The 19277-nt window shown below is 41.1% G+C and overlaps 2 protein-coding genes and 1 long non-coding RNA gene across 11 annotated transcripts in view; 2 read left to right on the forward strand and 1 right to left on the reverse strand.

Moving 5' to 3' along the window:
* Positions 1-10442, forward strand: part of svilc (supervillin c) — a 26471-nt gene extending 16029 nt beyond the window's left edge. For all 8 annotated transcript variants that reach the window (XM_086289883.1, XM_086289886.1, XM_086289885.1 and 5 more), the window contains 10 exons: positions 65-383; positions 493-644; positions 5218-5320; positions 5398-5605; positions 5716-5849; positions 7406-7561; positions 7795-7935; positions 8017-8129; positions 9080-9235; positions 9468-10442. In XM_086289883.1, coding sequence (XP_086146009.1) covers positions 65-383; positions 493-644; positions 5218-5320; positions 5398-5605; positions 5716-5849; positions 7406-7561; positions 7795-7935; positions 8017-8129; positions 9080-9235; positions 9468-9557 — 1572 coding nt within the window. In that variant the 3' untranslated portion in view covers positions 9558-10442. The remainder of the gene's footprint in view (positions 1-64; positions 384-492; positions 645-5217; positions 5321-5397; positions 5606-5715; positions 5850-7405; positions 7562-7794; positions 7936-8016; positions 8130-9079; positions 9236-9467) is intronic.
* Positions 9520-17109, reverse strand: tmem98 (transmembrane protein 98). 2 transcript variants are annotated; one of them, XM_086289895.1, is made up of 8 exons: positions 16834-17109; positions 15815-15905; positions 14743-14958; positions 13043-13174; positions 12898-12931; positions 12510-12625; positions 12372-12431; positions 9520-12138 (listed from the first exon to the last, which is right to left on the reverse strand). In XM_086289895.1, the coding sequence occupies exons 3-8, from the start codon at positions 14871-14873 to the stop codon at positions 11937-11939; spliced, it is 675 nt and encodes a 224-aa protein (XP_086146021.1). In that variant the 5' UTR covers positions 14874-14958; positions 15815-15905; positions 16834-17109; the 3' UTR covers positions 9520-11936. The 2 variants fall into 2 exon arrangements, with proteins under 2 accessions (XP_086146021.1, XP_086146020.1); XM_086289894.1 differs by having other exon boundaries at positions 15815-15908.
* The window catches only part of LOC147333006 (uncharacterized), a 43872-nt gene continuing 41600 nt past the window's right edge, over positions 17006-19277 (forward strand). Inside the window, exon 1 of the long non-coding RNA XR_015128859.1 lies at positions 17006-17311. This is a non-coding gene — a long non-coding RNA (uncharacterized LOC147333006). The remainder of the gene's footprint in view (positions 17312-19277) is intronic.

Raw genomic sequence — 19277 nt, forward strand, 5'->3', positions numbered from 1 at the left:
TGCTTTTTAAAAGTGATTTTTTTTTAAACCACTGAAATTCAGTGTCTGCGCTTCCTCTCCATAGTCCATCCCAGTCCAGTCATCCCAGCCGCTCTCCCCTCCTTCAGACCTCTTGAGTCCCTGCGATGCCAAAGCTCTAGTATCGGGTCAGTGCTTAGAAGGTGACGGTTTGGTCCGTACTGTGCTGGCTGGGGTCGATGTCCAGAGAGGTCATGGTGTCATCATGCTGACGGAGGAACGTCAGATGGAGCTTAACACAGTAGCGGTGGACACCTGGCACGTCCAGGAGTTTGACGACAGTGAAATCCCAGTGGAGAGCAACGGACAGCTTTATGAAGGAGACTCTTATGTAATCCGCTGGAAGTACAGCATCAGTACAGCTGGTCAGTAACCTTTTTTGGGGTTTTTTTCTAATAGATTGTACTTTTAATGCTATGGCAATATTTTGACTGAGACATTTTAATAATGGTTAACACTCTCTCTTCGTTACAGACAGCACAGACAGCTCAGATGAGTGTGGGACGGATCCAGCACCAAAGGAAAAGACGGCCTTCTTCCTGTGGCGAGGCCGTCACTCCAGTGTCAGTGGACGGGACACAGCTGCTTTCCTTTCCATCGGGATGAGGAACCACGAAGAGTCGCAGGTAAGCTCATAGCAGTCAGATTAGATCCCCTTCTTATATTAAAGTAGAACCCTGGTAACTGTTAACTTTCACAGCAGTGAAAAGCTTAGTTTTATCCTCACAAAGAACGCACGCACTTCACTTAGTAGAAACATTGCATTATGCGAGTATACCCAAACAAATTAAGAGAAACAAAGAGCACAAGCAAAAGTCTTTTACTTTATTTTATTACAAGTATTTTTTTTATTGCAATGCAAAGAGGCAGTGTAGGAGGAGAAAATAAGCCTAAATGACTGTGTAGAAGTGAAAGAAATACATAAATAATTTAACAGACAATAAAAATGGCACCAACAACAACAAACACCCAGCAAAAGCTTCTGAAACATTTTAATGTTTATTAGAGTATATTTCAATACACAGAGGCATATGGTTGGTTTACAACTGCAGTAAAAGTTGAATGTAGTTTAGAGAAAAGTGGCTTGTTTTAAAGTCCATGGAGTATTTAAAGTATTAAGAATGAAAAAAACAAAGGTGATGACATTTTACTTTGTAAACCACACTACCACTTTTTGTTAGTTTGTTACTAGTTAGATAGTTACTAGTTCTGCCTACCTGCCCACACATTGACCCTTTTGAGAACAGATTATTACACAATGTTAGCCACAGAAGTTGAGATTATTTCTGCTGGCATGTGCACATCAAATTCAAATTTCAAATTCAAATTTTTATTTGTCACGTACACAGTCATACACAGTACGATATGTAGTGAAATGCTTGGACAACTGCTCGTGACCTAAAGAAAACAAAAAAGGAAAAGGCTATGAATAAGAAAGGAAATAAATATGAAAAATTAAAAAGGGTAAATTTAACTAGGAAGGAATAAAATATAAATTAAGGTTAAAAATGAAATAATTGTACAACACAAATTAGAATGAAGGGTAAATTTAACTGGGAAGAATAAGATAAAGATAAATATATAAATTAAAGTTGAAAATAAAATAACTGTACAACAAAATACACAATACACAATATAGAACTATATAAGAATGTATGAAGAAATCTAAATATAAATAAATATATACACAATAACAGCAGCTGTACAAGTATTAACCGGAAATGAAGAATATAGTGACCAGTGTTGTGCAAAACCAAAGTCCAGAAAGTCCAGTGTGTGTGTGTGTGTGTAAGAACCATATGTGTGGGTCAGTACTGTGTGGTGGTGTGATTGAGAGACCGTATCGCCTGCGGGAAGAAGCTCCTCCTCAGTCTCTCTGTGTTGGTCTTCAGGGAGTGGAATCGCTTTCCTGACCTCAACAGAGAGAACAGTCTGTTGTTGGGATGGCTGAGGTCCTTCACGATCTTCCTGGCCTTGGTCCAGCACCGCCTGCTGTAGATTGAGTGCAGGTCAGGGAGCTCGGAGCGGATGGTGCGCTCAGCTGACCGCACAACCCTCTGTAGAGCTCGTCTGTCCTGCATGGTGCTGTTCCCGAACCAGGTTAAGATGTTTCCCGCCAGGATGCTCTCTATGGTGCACGAGTAAAAGTTCCTGAGCACCTTGGAGGGCAGTTGGAAGTCTCTCAAGCATCTGAGGTGGTAGAGACGCTGTCGGGCCTTTTTCACCACGGTGTTGATGTGACAGGACCATGACAGGTCCTGCGTGATGTGAACTCCGAGGTATTTGAAGCTGTCCACTCTCTCCACTGGGCACTCGTTGATGACGGGGGTCTGGTAGTTCCTCTCCTGCTTAGTGCTGAAGTCCACTATCAGCTCCTTTGTCTTACTGACGTTTAGAAGGAGGTTGTTCCTCTGGCACCAGTTCTCCAGATTCCTAATCTCCTTCAGGTAGGCCGTCTCGTTGTTATCAGAGATCAGGCCCACCACGACGGTGTCGTCAGCAAACTTGATGATGGTGGTGGAGCTGGTAGTGGCCACACAGTCATATGTGTACAAAGAGTACAGCAGGGGGCTCAGAACACACCCCTGGGGGGCTCCAGTGCTGAGAGTGGTGGAGGCTGAGACATGTCCGCCCATCCTTACTGCCTGTGGTCTGCCAGTTAGGAAGTTGGAGATCCACTGACACATAGATGAGCTGAGTCCCAGATGCTCCAGCTTGGTGGTGAGTGTGGAGGGAATTATGGTGTTAAATGCAGAGCTGTAGTCTATGAAGAGCATTTTAACATAATTCCCCCTTCTAGTGTCCAAGTGAGTGAGTGATGTGTGGAGGAGATGAGAGATGGCATCGTCTGTGGAACGATTTGGACGGTAAGCGAACTGTAGTGGGTCCAGTGTGTCTGGTAGTGAAGAAATGATGAAGTCTCTGACCAGGCGTTCAAAGCACTTCATCACTACTGAGGTGAGGGCTACAGGGCGATAGTCATTGAGAGAAGCAGGGTGGGGTTTCTTCGGGACAGGAACAATGATGGACTCTTTGAAGCATGTGGGGATCACCGACTGAGATAAAGAGATGTTGAATATCTCAGTGAACACAGGAGCTAGCTGGTATGCGCAGTCTCTTAGGATACAACCTGGGATGCCGTCTGGTCCTGCTGCTTTCCTGGTGTTCACTCTCTTGAAGGCTCTCCTTACTTCATGCTCGGAGATGACGAGCACGTTTCCGGTGCTGGCAGTATCTTCCTGTCTGCAGCCGTTAGCGCCGCTAACACTAGCATTGTTGGAGACCTTAGCTGCAGCCTCGAAGCGAGCATAGAAAGTGTTCAGCTCGTCTGCCAGAGTCACGGCCGCGTTCGTCATACCGGTTGTTGGTGCTTTATAGTCCGTTATTGTCCTTAGTCCCCGCCACAGGCTCCTAGAGTCACTCTGTTGGAGTTGTGACTCTAGTTTCCTCCCGTAGCGCTGCTTCGCCTCTTTCACCGCCCTCCGCACGTTATATGACGCGGCTTTGTACGGGTCCATGTCCCCCGTCATGAGTCCCGTGTTGTAGGCAGCGGTGCGGGATCTCAGAGCGTTGCGGATGGTTTTATCCACCCACGGCTTCTGGTTGGGAAACGTTGTGATAGTCTTTGTCTCCACGGTATCATCCGCTAGTTTCCCGATGAATCCCACAACCGCTTCCGTAAACACGTTGACGTCATCGTCGGAGCTGTTTCTGAACATGCCCCAGTCTGCGTCATCGAGTGCGTCCTGTAACGTGGCCACCGATTGATCCGTCCAGCGCGCGACCTTCCTCTGAACCGGAACTTCCTGTTTTAGCCTTTGTTTGTATTTTGGCATGAGGAAGATGGCGGCGTGATCAGATTTGCCAAACGGGGGGCGGGATTGTGCCTTGTAGCCGTCCTTGACCGTAGTGTAGCAGTGGTCCAGTGTCCTTTCACCCCTGGTGGGGCAGGTGATGTGTTGATAAAAGTTCGGCGCTGCGCGTTTGAGGTTGGCGCTATTAAAGTCCCCCGTCACAATAAGCGCAGCGTCCCGGTGTTGTGTCTGGTGCTGTGTGAGTGCCTCATGCAGCTCGCATAAGGCGGTGACCGTGTCCGCTTGTGGTGGAATATAAACGGCACTTACAATGACCGATGTAAATTCCCGAGGTAGATAAAAAGGACGACACATGATGGACAGTAGTTCCAGATTTGGTGTGCAGGAGCGTGTGAGAGGAACAACGTTCGCACTGTTGCACCAGTTGTTGTTCACCATTAAACACACGCCGCCTCCCCTTGACTTCCCCGAGTCCCGTGTCCTGTCCATGCGGTGAACCGAGAAGAACTCGGCCGGCTGGATGGCGTGGTCCGGCACCGCTGGGTTCAGCCATGTCTCGGTGAAGCAGAGGAGATTGCAGTCCCGAATGTCTCTCTGGAACTTTATCCTGGCCCTGAGGTCGTCAAGCTTGTTCTCCAGTGACTGGACGTTGGCGAGCAGGATGCTAGGCAGAGGTGTGCGGTGTGCACGAGCTCTCAGCCTGTTCCTGACGCCGGCTCGCTTCCCTCTAGGCCGCCGCCGCTTCCCTTTGTTCTCCCTCGAGATCTCACTCGGCCAGCTCGGATCCGGAGTTAAAAACTTCGAATTGTGAGTACATTGTATACCAATAGAAACAAGAGTGTCACTGTCATACCTAATGTACCCAATGGTGATGATTTTGCCGATTTAGAAACGCTGAAAACTAACTTAAAAAACAAAGACAAAGAAAAAGTGGTCGGAGCAGTCGTGACGGCAGCCGACCTCACCGGCGCCATCTTATGATCTTATCTTATGATACATCGGTGGTGAATTTATTATGAGGTTCCTTTAATAGCCACTAGTGTTCGAACTCTGGGACGAGCAGTATTATAGTGCCAGTCTGTTGTAGTGCCGTTGGCCCTGAAAGGCATCGAAACCTTAAAAGCACAAAAATCCAGATCCCGTAAAACAACTGAAGTATGAAAAAGCTGCAAAAGCTCACAAAGGACATATGAAATGCAATTAGAACACATTCTTGCATCTTTTTCTTCTTCACAACACCAACAAATCCTTCTTAAAAAAATAATATTACAAGAGTAAGAGGAACACAGGACAGAGTTTGAGAAGCCAGTACTATTGATGATATTTCCAGCAGACATAAGTGCATGCAGCTGTTTACCATCTTTTGTGTGGTGTGTTTTGTAAGGTGGTTGTGCCTCAGGGAAAAGAGCCCCCCTGTTTCCTGCAGCTTTTCAAGGGAGGCTTGGTCATTCACAAAGGAAAGCAAGAGGAAGCTTCCATCAACACAGGTGGAGTAAAATCAGCTTGGTTTTCAGTCCATTTTCCTTCTCTTCTTTGTTTGAATGTTGTGATTATCAAAACACAGAAAGCTGGCGTCTGTTTTGTGTGCGAGGGGAGCTCCCAGAAGAGGGTTTTCTGTTAGAGGTGGACTGCTGCTGTGCGGGTCTGAGGTCGAGAGGCTGTGTTGTCCTGCTAAATGGCCAGCAGGGAGTGCTCTATCTCTGGATTGGTTGTAAGGCTCACAGCAGCACAAAGGAAGTCGGCAAGAGGGTGGTGGAGGTCCTCACTAAAATGTGAGTCACATGTTCTTATTGCGCTTTTTAAAAGTTCTCAGTATCAATTTTTTTTTTTTTTTTTTTTAGCTTGAATGTACTTTTATTTTTTGTTTGTTTGTGTGTTTTAGCTGTCCATCAGAGGTGGGTTTAAGCAAAAGCAGCCCTGTAAAGGTGCAGATAGTACAGGAAGGTTCAGAGCCAGAAGACTTCTGGACAGCACTGGGACAAAAGGACAGGAAGGCCTATGACTGCATGCTGCAAGGTGCAACGCAACACACACTGTGCTTTGCTGTGGACTGTAAGCCTTCAAATCATAGTAAGAAATAGGGCTGAACGATTATGGAAAATAATCTAATTGCGATTTTTTGCCCCAATATTGCGATTGCGATGCGATATGCGATTATTTTTTAAGGTCTTTGTCTTCTCTATTATTAAACAAAGACAAGCAATACATCATATAGTATGGCCAATACTATATTACATTAATTTTAAACTGTTCTTTCCTGGAAGACAGACCTCTGTTATGATGACATGAGGTGATGCATGAATTGATGACTGACATTTTTATTTAACTTCTTCAATCACAACAGTATATTTGAACATACACAATAGTTTATTTTTAGCTTACAAACATCTGAGCATAAAGTGCTGACAAGGAACCCTGGTGTAAACATTAAAATGAAAGTCAGTACAATGTGCAGATTGCAGAAATATACATAAACAAAATCAGTGGCTTTACCACACTCAGTTTTTCGACATCTGTGAACTACTAGACAGTCATTCAATTAAAAAATAATATTAAATAAATAAAACTAATAAATAAAAAATACACACATCTTACTGATCTCTGCAGTCAGTAACATTACACATAAAGTGCAAACATAATAGCAATTGTATAAACACACACACACAAACACGCCTTTAAAATTTAAAGGCGTGAAATTGGACGGTCTAGTTTTGATTAGCGTCACCGCTGTCTCGGTGGAGTTTAATAAACTCGGCCGTCTGCTTCTTGCTATCTAAAATATAACCAGACACTGGTGTAAATTCTCGACTGTCTCATACTTCTGTTTAATAAGTTTTCTGTTTGACGTTTAGTCAGCTGTGTGAAAACCAAGGAGGAACCCACCCGGGGGATTAATAAAGTTTTATTTTATCTAATCTAATAACTTTAATCTCAGCCAAACCGATTTACTCACGAACAAACAAAACACTGAAAAAAGCCCAACAATAACATTTTTAGGTTGTCTAAGTGACTTATATATCACGTTTAACCCGAGCAGCGAAACTCCGCGGTGATCTGAAAATGATGTGCCGGGAGTTGTGCCGTTCTCGGCCGCATCAGTAACCCTCGAGCTCCCGGCTAGCTGTCGAGCTGGTGGGTAGCAGACGCCTCTGAAAACGTCGAAGCACTTTTGCAAATATGGGATATCTTGATAAACCGAGCAGATATTTGATGTTTACACAACTACTTTCTCGCCTGAAAATATTTTAAAAGTTTATTTTGTGACCCAGAAAGATTAGTATGAGTAATTTTAAAACTTAGTAGCGGCCGCCATTGTTGGAAACTGGAGTTTGGCTGGGCCGCGCTATGAATTCTGGGATATGGTAGTAATTTGGACAGCCTTCGGCGCGTCGCTGTGACGTAATCGGTCTACAAATGCGGCCTCAGGAGGATGCAGCCCATGAATTTGGACATGTCCAGAGTATAATCGCAGCCTTTGCGGTTAGAAAATTGCACTTGATCATGTCGCGATATTATCGCAAATGCGATATATCGTTCAGCCCTAGTAAGAAACAACTCTTTTGTAATGGCAGATCCAGGAAAGTATAACTTCACGCCTCGCCTCTTCCACCTGAGTGCCTCTTCTGGGAGTTTCCAGGCCGAGGAGCTGCAGAGTCCGATGCAGATGCCGGGGCTTGTGATGGCAATGCCTTTTGTCCAGGAGAGCCTATACAGTGTACCACAACCAGGTGAAAACAGACACAAAACAAACTAAATTCATCTTATATTCAACTCTGCTTTTCAGTTTCTCACCTCTGTCATTTTATCTGCAAAATAAACACATTTAAAAAGTAACAGAAAATTGCTTCCCTATACACTCATCTATTGTTTAACTTCATCTATCCTCCCCCCTGCCAAAAACATCAGTCTAATGTAATTCCACTTTATTGCCCAATTTCCCTCTTTGTTGTCTGCGTGCCAGCTTTGTTCCTTCTTGACAACCGTCTGGAGGTCTACTTGTGGCAGAGAGGTCAGCCTGAGCAGACTGAGAGCTCCTCAGCCTGGAAACTCTGGCATCATGAGAGGAAGTGTGCCATGCAGACAGCGCTGCAGTACTGCAAAGGTAGTAAGAACTGAGGGAGAGGAGTTGGTTTCATACAGAACTTGATAAGTTTTAAAATGTATTGTTTATTCTGTATCCCAGAAATAAACCAGAGAAGGCCACCACATGCGTATCTCATCCTCGAGGGGGCTGAGCCTCTCACCTTCACTAATGTCTTCCCGCGCTGGGAGAAAAGCCTTGAACCTCATGCACAGGTATGAACATGTTTATCCAGAAATGAGCTCAAATGTTATAATTTGGTTTAATTTTAACAACCTCTGAATCTCGTCTAATTAATATTTCTTCCCACTTTAACATTAAACATTAACATTACATTAAAAAGCATTCCTTTTTAGGGCTCATGTGCAAACTTTAACTGTGTCATAGAAGAAGGCGACCTTGTAGCATCTAAGATAAGTTAGCCAATGAGCAGCACCTTTTCCAACCAAGATCACAACACTATGTGTGTTTGGTACTTTAGATTTAATTATGCTCATCACAAATGATACAGAGGTTGGATAAATTCATAATTCATGTTGATGCCTGGGGATAAAAAAGATTCATTGCTGAATAACCTGCAAAGCTTTCCTTCTTTCACTCTTATTTTATTGCCTTGTCCTTACATCACAGGTCTCAAAATGACTATAACACTAAGGAAGTGAGGGTCTAATTGTTCCTTAAACCTCATTTATATAAGAAAAATTAAGATTAAAGTTGCAGAAGTGATATCTGTGGTTTTAAAACTTTAAGGCCACACACAAGAATCAAGGTTAATTTTTTGTTGTTGTTTCTCTGTGAATTTTAAAAAGGAAACAATTTTTTTAGGGGGATCTCGGTGACTAATATTTTTTTTTACATTTTTTTGCACATGGTTCAAAACTTTAAACCTCACCTGTGGAGAACCTCTCATATCTGAAAGTGGTCAGCCCCACCATCATGAGTCCCCTCAGTGTGGTCATTAGTTAAGAAAGGGCACCACGTGTCAGTCACAGGTCAAATGTGGCAACACAAAAAAAAAAACCCCACTGGTATTTGGCAAAAAATTATTTGTCAGTAACTGAGGTAACAAATGGCTTAAATACATCTTCAAGCATTGTGGAACTTTACAGAATACACATTTAATGTCTATTTTTTTGCCATGTCTCTCTCCTTGGGTGTGACTCAGGGTGATACAGGGCGAGCGAAGCTGACCTTGGTGCAGGACACCCTGGCCCAGCTCATGAAGACCCAGTATCCTCTGGAGGAGCTGCTGCGGAGCCCCCTTCCTGAAGGAGTGGACCCCCAGCGCCTGGAGGTCTACCTGTCCAATGAGGACTTTCAGGTAAACTGATGGATGATGTCACCATCTTGCAGTGATGTCCCCTGACCAGCAGGCTTCAGCCTTCACCAGATTTTCCAAATGAAAATGCTGAAGATGCTCTCATGTTTATAAGCTAATGATAAATATAGAGCGGAAGTTTTGCCGCAACTTTAATGTTTACATTTGTATTGGATTTAAAAATTGATTTCTACTTTGTCTCCTCCATAAATAAATTACTTCAATTATGTTTCAGACTATTTTGGAAATGAAGAGAGATGAATATGCCTCCCTCCCAAGCTGGAAGCAAATTGATCTGAAGAAGAGCAAAGGGCTGTTTTGTTAGACAATGAAATAAACTGGAGGCTGACTGATGCTGTGACAGCAGAGACTTCCTTGTCTGCTGCGAAAGGAAAATGGCATGGGGGGGACATAAGAACCATGTTTCCACACAAAGAATTGCTCACAGCATAATACAACTACAAAGAGATCACTTTTATTTATGTCAAATTAGTGTGTGGACTTTTTATTGGACATTCTTTAAAGCTACCAAATGGTTGAGAGAAAATAAACAAACTTTTTTACTGTCTGTGCAAATCAGTGAAAGATAATAAAAAAGGTTATATGGGAGTAAAATAAAGACATCAGTAACAAACATTGGAAAGAAAACATAGGAGTGCTTACAAAAAGATTAATGCTAATAAACAATGTAAACAGACAAAAAAAGGCTAACCACTTCCTAAATGTTTCCTCCTTGATCAATATCTTTCCACCAAAATGTTCTGAGCTGCAGTTTCTCCTCAATTTTGATTCTTCTTCCCTGCTTAACGATTGCCGCAAGAACCTTAAAATAAGAGTACATGGCATTGTAATCTGTGACGTGTACTTTACAATCGTGTCACACTGATGTGTTCATTTGTCTGGAAGCCTTGTGTGCACAAAGCTTTGTGCCATGTGTATTGTAGCTGTGGCCAATGTGCTCATTGTGGCTGGGAGCGATGCCTTATTAAGGCTCCTTGGGGATTCACTATTAGCTATGCATGAAGGCACAGGTAGACATGCTCCAATAACGTCCCTTTAGCTCAAAGCAACACGCTAATTCAGTTTCGCCTCAATCAACACACTGTTCCAAACACCCTCATAACACAGCAGTACACAAAGACATACTGTATCTCTCAATGATGCATGGAAGCCCATTATTTATTAAAGGAAAAACAATCTATGTAACACATGTATTGCTTAAATTTTGATGTGAATGTGTCAGTCTACTTTAATGTTTGTGGGTTTTTTCTCTTTTTTTGTAGTATACACATAGAAAGGGATGCTACAGCTGGATTCTACAGCAATTTTTTGTTATTTGTTTTTAAGATATCACTCTCAGGTTGGTTCATTGTCCATCTCTGACATAACCCCCCCCCAAAAAAAGACCCTAAAACAAAACAGAAACAAGAGTAGCAAACAAAAAGAACCCCTAGTATTTTGTTAACATGATCACATTGACAATGCTAGCATGCTAATATTTAGCATAATGTGGCTGCGTTCGAAACACTTTTTTCATTTTGTTGTCAGGATTTCTTGACTTACTGTCTAGCAATCACGAAGTCCAGAGTCACTGGAGAGAAAATGGTAACATGCTAATAATAGCATGCTAATCTTTGTTAATTAGGCTAAGTTTTCCCATCTAGAGTAATTTATATTTTACAATATGGCTCTACGTCTGGAGAACAACTGTCACAGAAAATAAGGTTCCTAAATGACTACCGACAAGATTGAGTCCGACACTGAACAATGCAAAGTGATGTGCACATGTGCAGCAACTGTAACAACAACCTTAAACATCATGTCCTATGCAAGATTTGCTAATATATGTATAATAGACGAGCAGTCCGCATTAGTGGGCTGGCTTTAAATCAGCCATTCTTGGCCTGTGTTTGATAATCATCTTATACCAACTTTCATGGTAAGTTGTTGAGGAATCTCTCAAGAATAAGTCAAAGAATTAAAACATTGTTTGGGGTCTTCTACAATCTGTCTGTACACGTTTCTTTTTTGCCAAACAAACTACTGAGAGCTTAATTGTAAGACCAGCATTGCAATATCTGAATTAATATTAATATTTGCCAGTGTGGCTAGAAACTTTCAAGAGGAAGAAACACAACTAGAAGAATCTTTTTCTGTGGTAATAATATCTAAATCCTTTGCTGCTGATCTTAGAAAATTCACAGTTGGGTGATTTTTAACAGCATAAGAGTATCTGAGGGATTTAAAAAAAAAAAAAAAAAAACGTCCACGACTAGCTGACCTACAAAATTGGAACCATCTCGGGTTAGTCTTCAATTCACCCAGTGTGGGTTCACTGGCTAATGGGTATTATTTTCCTCAAAATGGATTAGCTGACTAAGCCATCATGTGACTATGCAGGCCTAGTTAGGCTGGATTTAGGCCTACCGCTCAGTGATGGCACACTCAAAGACATTTCAAAAGACATTCTGCTGTAAAAATATCTGCTGTAGGGTTACATAAAAATGTATGTGTGTCAGCCTGAGAGATCTACTTTGAAAATATCACTATGCAGGTGTAGTAGGGTAGGTGTGTAGGTGTAGTAAAGTTACTTTAAAAATATTTCATGGTCCTTGCATCTATGATCACAACCTTTTATCTGGAATGAATAATGAGTCTGGGTAGTGTGCCTTTTTGACTCTTCAGACGAACCAGGTGGTTTGCTTTAGATGGCCTGTTCTCTCTGAGCATCAGCTACAGGTATGCATCGTTCTGGTTCAGAAGCTAGTGCTGCTTCTCGCAAAACCACCATGTGATCTTCAGCCGCATGGAGTGACTGGTCGATCCAGTCTAAACTGCCGGACATGTGACAGGCGTTGCGGGTGACCAGGACCAGGTGGCTGACAGAAAGGAGGAGAGCGGTGGCCCTGAGAATGAATAAAACAATCATATTCAAATCAGTGAGCTGCTGAAGGAAGAAAAGCATTTTTATCCCAACCTCTATCATCCATTTGGCCATCTCCAAAATTATTACAGATAAATCAAGTCATGTTGTTGCTCCCTCCTGCCTTCTTCAGGCACCTAACTAATCACTGAAGCTGAAAGTCTTTTGCATTAGGCTATCGAAGTCACACCTCTCTGGAAAAACAGATCAAATTACCTGGCATCCAAGAGGATTGGATCCAGAGGAGGGTACATAGATCTGACTACGTCATCCACCCTGTGAGACGGACAACGATAAAAGATGGTCAGTCCATCTTAGTTACAAGATAAAGTTATAAGGAGTGTATCACGTTACCTTGGGCTGATCCGCTTAGCCACAGTGATAATATCACTCAGGCTGGCCGGTGCTTTAACTTTTGCCCCTGAGCCCATCGTCATCGCAACCAGCTTTTCAGTCAAAGTGTGGCATATCTATATGTGGAAGTAATTGTAACAGCAGCAGTTAGCCAAGTTAATAACATCTAGCAATTAGAAAATTACATAAATGTCATTAAATCTCAATATTTAACTTTAACTTTGATGCTTAGTAGACAAGTTGCTTTTGTGACTTAAACGAACGGGAGCTGACAACCGAGACATTCTAAAGTCAGAAAACCCTTCAAGACTTTGATATGCCTACTTAATCTAAACAGACATATAAATTAAAGTTAGAGCTAAATCAGTAAGTTAAATATTTCTGTTACCTTCAGGATAGAGATACAGTGAGACACCAAACCACTGTTGGAGAAAAGAAAACTCAAGAAATTATTTGCAATCCCTGACAGAAAACAGTACATGCATAAAAGCTGTAAACTTCTATAGTTCTACAATGACACGTGTAAGACATACGAGGCATCCTCTATCCAGTCCTCATTCTCTAAGATTGCTTCAATGTGAGGGTTAGTGATGACTACATCATCCAGCTCCAGCTCAGAAGGTTCGCTCTGAGTCTCCATGGCTCCAATCAGATCCACTGTGGGTCTGTGAAACAACAGAAGTAAGAGGAAGCTGAATAAAGACTCATTACAGCAGAGAGTAACTGCAGATTGGGGATTATTTAGTATTTACATATATGTGTTGCAATATATCAAAACACTTTTTAAGAAATAAGAACTTTTTAAAAACCAAATGACTAAATGCTGAACAGACACAAACCATGTCCCTTAAAAGGAGGTATTCTACTCTGTAAATCAGATTTAATCTGATTAAATGGTGATGGACTGTTATTAATTTAAATCATATTAAATTCATTTGTTAAGGCCAAATTATATTCCTATATGCCTAGATTATTATGATGAAAGGCCTGATTTACACTTACCACACACTTTATTAGATAAACATCTTCAACTGCTTGTTAATCCAGATATCTAATCAGCCAATCACATGATTGCATTGCACCCGTCACTGCATTTAAACATGATCAAGACGACCTGATGAAGTTCAAACCGAAGACCAGAATGGGGAAGAAAGGTGCTTTGAGTGATAATGAACATGGAATAGTTGTTGATTCCAGGCTGGCTGGTCCAAGTACTTTAGAAACCACTGTTCTACCGGCACTTTCTCACACTACCATCTTTAGGGTTTACTAAGAACAGTTCAAAATTTTTTTTAAAAAAAGGGAAAATATGCAAGTATTCTCTGGAAGAAAATACATTGTTGCTACCAGAAGTCAGAGGAGACTAGCCAGACTGTTTTAAGCTGACAAGAAGGCAACAGTAACCCAGTTAACTACTTGTTACAATCGTGGTATGCACTCAACATATGGGCTACAGCAGCAGAAGACCACATTGGGTACCATTCTATCAACAAAGAACAGGAAACTGAGGCTATGATTGTCACAAGCTCACCAAAACTGTCTGTCTCAATTTCCATTGTGGCATTCAGATGGTAGGGTCAGAATTTGGAGTAAACCAAGAAAGCATGGATCTATTCTGCTTTGTATAAACATTTCTGGTTAGTGATGTAAGGGAGTGTTGGGTATTTATTTAGGCACATTTTGGGCCACTTGGTACGAACTGAGAGTTATTTAAACCGCACAGTCTTCCAGACCATCTCCCTCCCTTTATGACCACAGTGTACCCATCTACTGATTACTTCCAGCAGAATAACACTAAGGGAATGGGAGATTTGCATCATCTATGTGCAGCTGACAAATCTGCAGGAAATGTGCAATGCTATGATGTCAGTATGGAGAAAGATCTCTTAGTAATGTTTCCAGCAACTAGTTGGAAAAAAGTAACACAAAAAATTCAGGTAGTTGTAAAAGTAAATGGGGTCCAACCCAGTATTTCCAAGCCTTGTCAAATGTTGGTAAGTCCCAAGACAAAGTGAAAAAATAGGGTGCACTTCTAAATTAATAAAACCGGATGTTTTTTTATTTTATTACTGTTCTATGTATATAACAAAAATGCCAGATCAAGTCTGTGGAAAATTACAGTACGGATATTTCTCTTGCTTCAAAAAATTGTGGTAAAAGTTTTGTGACCCTGAATTCAACTGGAAGAAACTCATGTCTCATAGATTTAGAGGCTTTGTGCTGATTCACTGACTTTGAGTCGAAGTGGTGTAGCAAGTCGTGCGGGTGGCAGTAGCGGTGTCTGCACACCACCACCAGGGCAACGAAGGACGCCAGGAATATGGTGGCCAGTACCCCGATTGCCACAATCACCACTGTCTCCATGGCGACTCTGGCTCCCACAGCTCCTGTAGATGGCAACTCGTCGAGGGGGAAAAGTGCCAAAGCTCAATTACAGATGGGCGCTCATCTGTTGTGGAAAGAATAATTGGTAGGTTTAGTTTGATTGAATGAAAACACAGAGGAGAGACATTATCACAACACTTCTGGATATTTCTCTCACAAATTTTTGTTGCAGTACAATTTAGGCATGCCAGAGAGGAGAATACAATAAATGTTTTGTCTCTTTCTAAACTAGGTACACCTATAATACACACATAAAAGAGAACCTTATCTAAGCATACTAAGTGCACTTGCCCCTTTGTTTTGCACTTCAAACAGTATTTGTAATGGGAACAGACTGTTCAATTTACATAGTCTTATTCCAAGACTGGGTAAACATCTTCAGTAGCAAATCACAAAGTCAACAGCTTAAAAGTTCCTTCGTGGAAAAAGCCTGTTAAGACTCATTTTGATTAATAGTGTAACTAATATACATGCAGACATGTCGCTAAGCTCACAGTCTAAACAAAAGTGAAAATCTCCTGACCTCTACTTACCGACGTATTTTTGGATCATCCACAGTTTAATATAGATGGCATTTAGCCTATCAGATTGTAAAGTATACACCCTCTGCCCAGTCTAGTCACTCATTAACTTCCCCTGCCATACCTGGTAACTATTATGTGTGCAAACTCTCTGTAGCGCAGCTGTCACTGGATAATAATGCAGGTCTCTAGGTGCGGCACAACTGATTTGTTATTTGTGAGGTGGCTTAAAAAGCAATGATTTGGTTTTGTAAATGGTTACAAGCACAGCTTATTAGGCAGGGCAGCTGAACTTTCAACATTACAACATTGTAAACCTGCATATTTGCCTGGATGATTGTGAGTGTGTGCCATGGAATGCTGTAATTCTCTAATCAGATTAATTTGTGTTACACTCACCGTATCATACAGGGCTTTCTCCTGCCTGAGAGCTTTTCTGACTCTTTGTCTTTTCGCAGGCCAGTGGTTTCTGAAAAATCAGTAAAGCCTTCTGCTAAAAGAGAAACAGAGGTAAACAGATTGATTTGAGGTATTTTGGGGCATGGAAAATCTCTACAGAGTCGCTCCCACATTCCTTAGTGCAGTCTGTGTTAATAGGAGCAGCAGCACAGCTTTTCATTACACTTCAGTGAAAATTTCTGACAGCTACAGTAACTAATTAGATCTCAAAAGTCAGGCAAAAACCGTAAATATGCTTAAAAGCAAAAACTGTACTCAAAGTAGCCCTCTATAAAAAGTCAATAAAAAATACCATGCCATTTTTTCCCCCTCTTAAGTAAAATTGTAAGTACAGAGCCAGTTTAGAGTGTGAGTAAAGAGCTTCCACGGGTAATACAGCATTTCGGTAATGAGGAATAATCATGTCTCAGTCAGTACTTTAAAACTGCACAAGCTGTAACTCTTTAAGGGAAACTGTTCGGGGCTTCCGAAGAGGAAAAAAGAAGAGCAACAAAACTTAAACACCTAAGTTAAAAAGTTACTGGAACTGGTGATAATATTATGAATACTACATATAGTCCATCTAAACATAAATCTAAACTGACTGACACACACACACACACACACACACACACACACACACACACTACAATGCCTTCATTAGAACAGCCGAGAAGAGCAACGCAATTAAACATCACCACTGCAAATGTGAGTTTGGGTTCCCTTTTCATATTCATGCTCTTATCGTCTTTTCTTGAACAAGAGATCAATGAAGACACACCTCTACTCTGATTCTCAGTTAATAATCAAATCCCAATAAAACTTTTCTACTCTCGGTGTTTCACAATTAGAAACATCGACTTTCTAACTTTTTAAATAAGGCTAAAACTTAGTAAATACTTCTAAGGTTACGCTTTAATACCCAGGCCACTTTTTGATCTAAAAGAAGATCGCAAATTATGCATTTCCCGGTGACTTACCTGGACATTTTTGTCCTTTTAGTCGTTTCCTGTGAGGAGACAAAACAGTTTACGCTCCGCCGCCGGGAGCGCGGAGACGGCACCGACATCTCCAGACCTGGCACGTGAACGCGCAGGAAAGCAGCTCATTAGGCGCAGCGCTGAAGCTGTCGGTGAGTGACTGATGATCAAACTTTTCCCAGCGCGCGCCGGACAGCGTAGCGTTTAGTCTCGCGCGCATGCGGAAGGCTTGAACCGTGTGTGCGTGCGGCGCGCTCTTGCTTGGCTGTTAAGCTGCTTTTGGAAATATATCTACAGCGAGTGTGACACATACGGCTGTTCAGCTAACACTGGGTGGCGTACCCTCACTGCTCATCTAACACCTGTGCGAAGGTGACTCGGCACACCCGTCAGGTCCCGTGCTGAAGTTACTGCAGTATCTGAAGCTAATTAGCAAACTAGGGCTACTAGTGATGCTGTTACCAATACACCTGTAAAGGTAATTAATTACATTTATGTAAGAACTTGTTGCGCGTTTTTCTTTATATATGTATCTGCATATATACTCATAGGCAGGAAAATATTTGTACTTCATCGCATTTAGTATATTCAGTTACAATGTTGATATCACGCAGCTGCGGCATTTTGTCTCGAAACAACTGTTATCTGCACATTTCGACTTTTTTCTTGAAATTTCGACTTTATTCTCAAAAAGGATCACTATATTTTTTCCCCTCTATGTGGTCCTAATACTCTTTAATACCAAAGTGCTATTAGTTGAAAACATGTGTCAGCATATTTTCTAATCGTTTTTTATTTGATTTCATTTTTTCATTTAGTTCATTTTTAATTAGTTTACAGAATTTATTTTCTTGTTTCAGTTTAGTTGTTTTATTGTTTCCAAATGTTTAGGTTTTTTTAAAATTAGTTTTTAATTATTATTGTATGAAGGGCACATATTAGTAACAAGATTTGGGAAAATCAGTACAAGTATTACAATAAAACAAAATGATTTGAAAACCATTACCTCAGGCTTGTAGACAGTCTCTAAAAGTATCCGTCAATTCCTCGTCAGACAAGTGGTAACACAATTATTTACCAAAGTAATGGATACTAAAACTAAGGATATTTTTTCTTTTTCTTTTTAAATTTTAGCTTAGTTAGTTTTCTAAGTTCACAAATTGCTTCAGTTTAATACTTTCCCAAAAACCCATCAGAAATGGTCTCAGTGGAAGAGTGGCCGTCAGGAAGCTATTCTAAAGGAAAGGAAACGGGGAGACAAGCATGAGTTATGCAGAATTCACTGGAATGAATTGGAATGAAAATCCGTGTCAGCAGGTTTCACAGAGTGCTGAATCCAATTTTGAATTTTATTCATGTCATTATCATTGTATAAGTTGGAAGTCAGAAGAGTGGTACAAAAATGAGTGTCTGTAAAGACAGTGGAGGCGCTGTCAGTGCTCTTTGAGATCCTGTCAAAAATTATAGAATTATGAATGCAGGAAACTACAGTCAGTTTTCGATCCATCATGCAATACTATCTGGAAAGCATCTGATTGGCCACAGCTCCATTCTTCAGCAGTAATGACTGTAAACCAACAGACTCATACCTGGATTTAAAAAAAGAAACATAAAATGGAAGACTGTGGATTGGTCTCCTCAGAGCCCAGACCTCAACATTATTGAAGCACTGTAGGATCATCTTGACAGAGAATGGAACAAAAAGCAGTCAACATCCAAAGAACACCTTTGAATGTACTTCAAAAAGCCTGGAGAACTATTCCTGAAGACTGCTTGAAGAAATGGCAAGAAAATCTGCCAAGAGAGTTCAGGCTGGTTTGAAGAACAAAATTGGTCATATCAAATCAAAGTGCTGTTGTTTTATACACTGTATTTCCATGTATTTTTTGACGTTTCAGTAAATTGCTGAAAGCAAAATATAAAGAAATGCAGTGTTGCTCAAGACGTATGAACAGTATGGTATAAAATCTAAATTTATTAGAAATATAGAAAACAAACTGAGGAAATAAAATAAAAGTAAAGATGAGATAAGACTTGAAAGCAGCAATAATTCAATTGTCCCCATATTTAAATAGCCACATGAAACTGGTGATGCATCTTTGGGCTACATAAATGAATATATTCATATCTTTATAGTGCAGATCAATACAAATACTTATCAGAGACAGTAATGTATTTAAAATTAAAAAAGGCCAAGGATCATACCTCACAGTCTGCCTATATAACAGCCTACACTTTGTAAAATGGACTATTCTCCATAATTAAAGTGTTTAAACTGTTGCCGTGCTTCAAGTCTTTATATTTTTACACTAAACACTTCTACACAGTGGGCTTTTATTTGGGTTAAGAAGGATCAGCGCTTCCGTTTTTGGTTTTAAATGTGCTCTGTAAATAAGTCTCTAGCTTCGCTCACCACTGTATCTGCATTTTAGACCCTTGCTGTG

Source organism: Aulonocara sp. 'chitande type north' Nkhata Bay, linkage group LG4, assembly GCF_057382095.1.
Source record: "Aulonocara sp. 'chitande type north' Nkhata Bay isolate Kocher_YH1m ecotype deep benthic linkage group LG4, A_spYH_male_GT1.1, whole genome shotgun sequence".
NCBI lineage: Eukaryota > Metazoa > Chordata > Actinopteri > Cichliformes > Cichlidae > Aulonocara > Aulonocara sp. 'chitande type north' Nkhata Bay.

Coding starts and splice junctions, on each gene's coding strand:
- tmem98 (XM_086289895.1), bottom strand. CDS start 14,873: ATGGAGACAGTGGTGATTGTGGCAATCGGGGTACTGGCCACCATATTC. Junction 12,626..12,897: donor ACTGTATCTCTATCCTGAAG/GTAACAGAAATA, acceptor TTCCACATATAG/ATATGCCACACTTTGACTGA. Junction 12,432..12,509: donor GCTAAGCGGATCAGCCCAAG/GTAACGTGATAC, acceptor TCCGTCTCACAG/GGTGGATGACGTAGTCAGAT.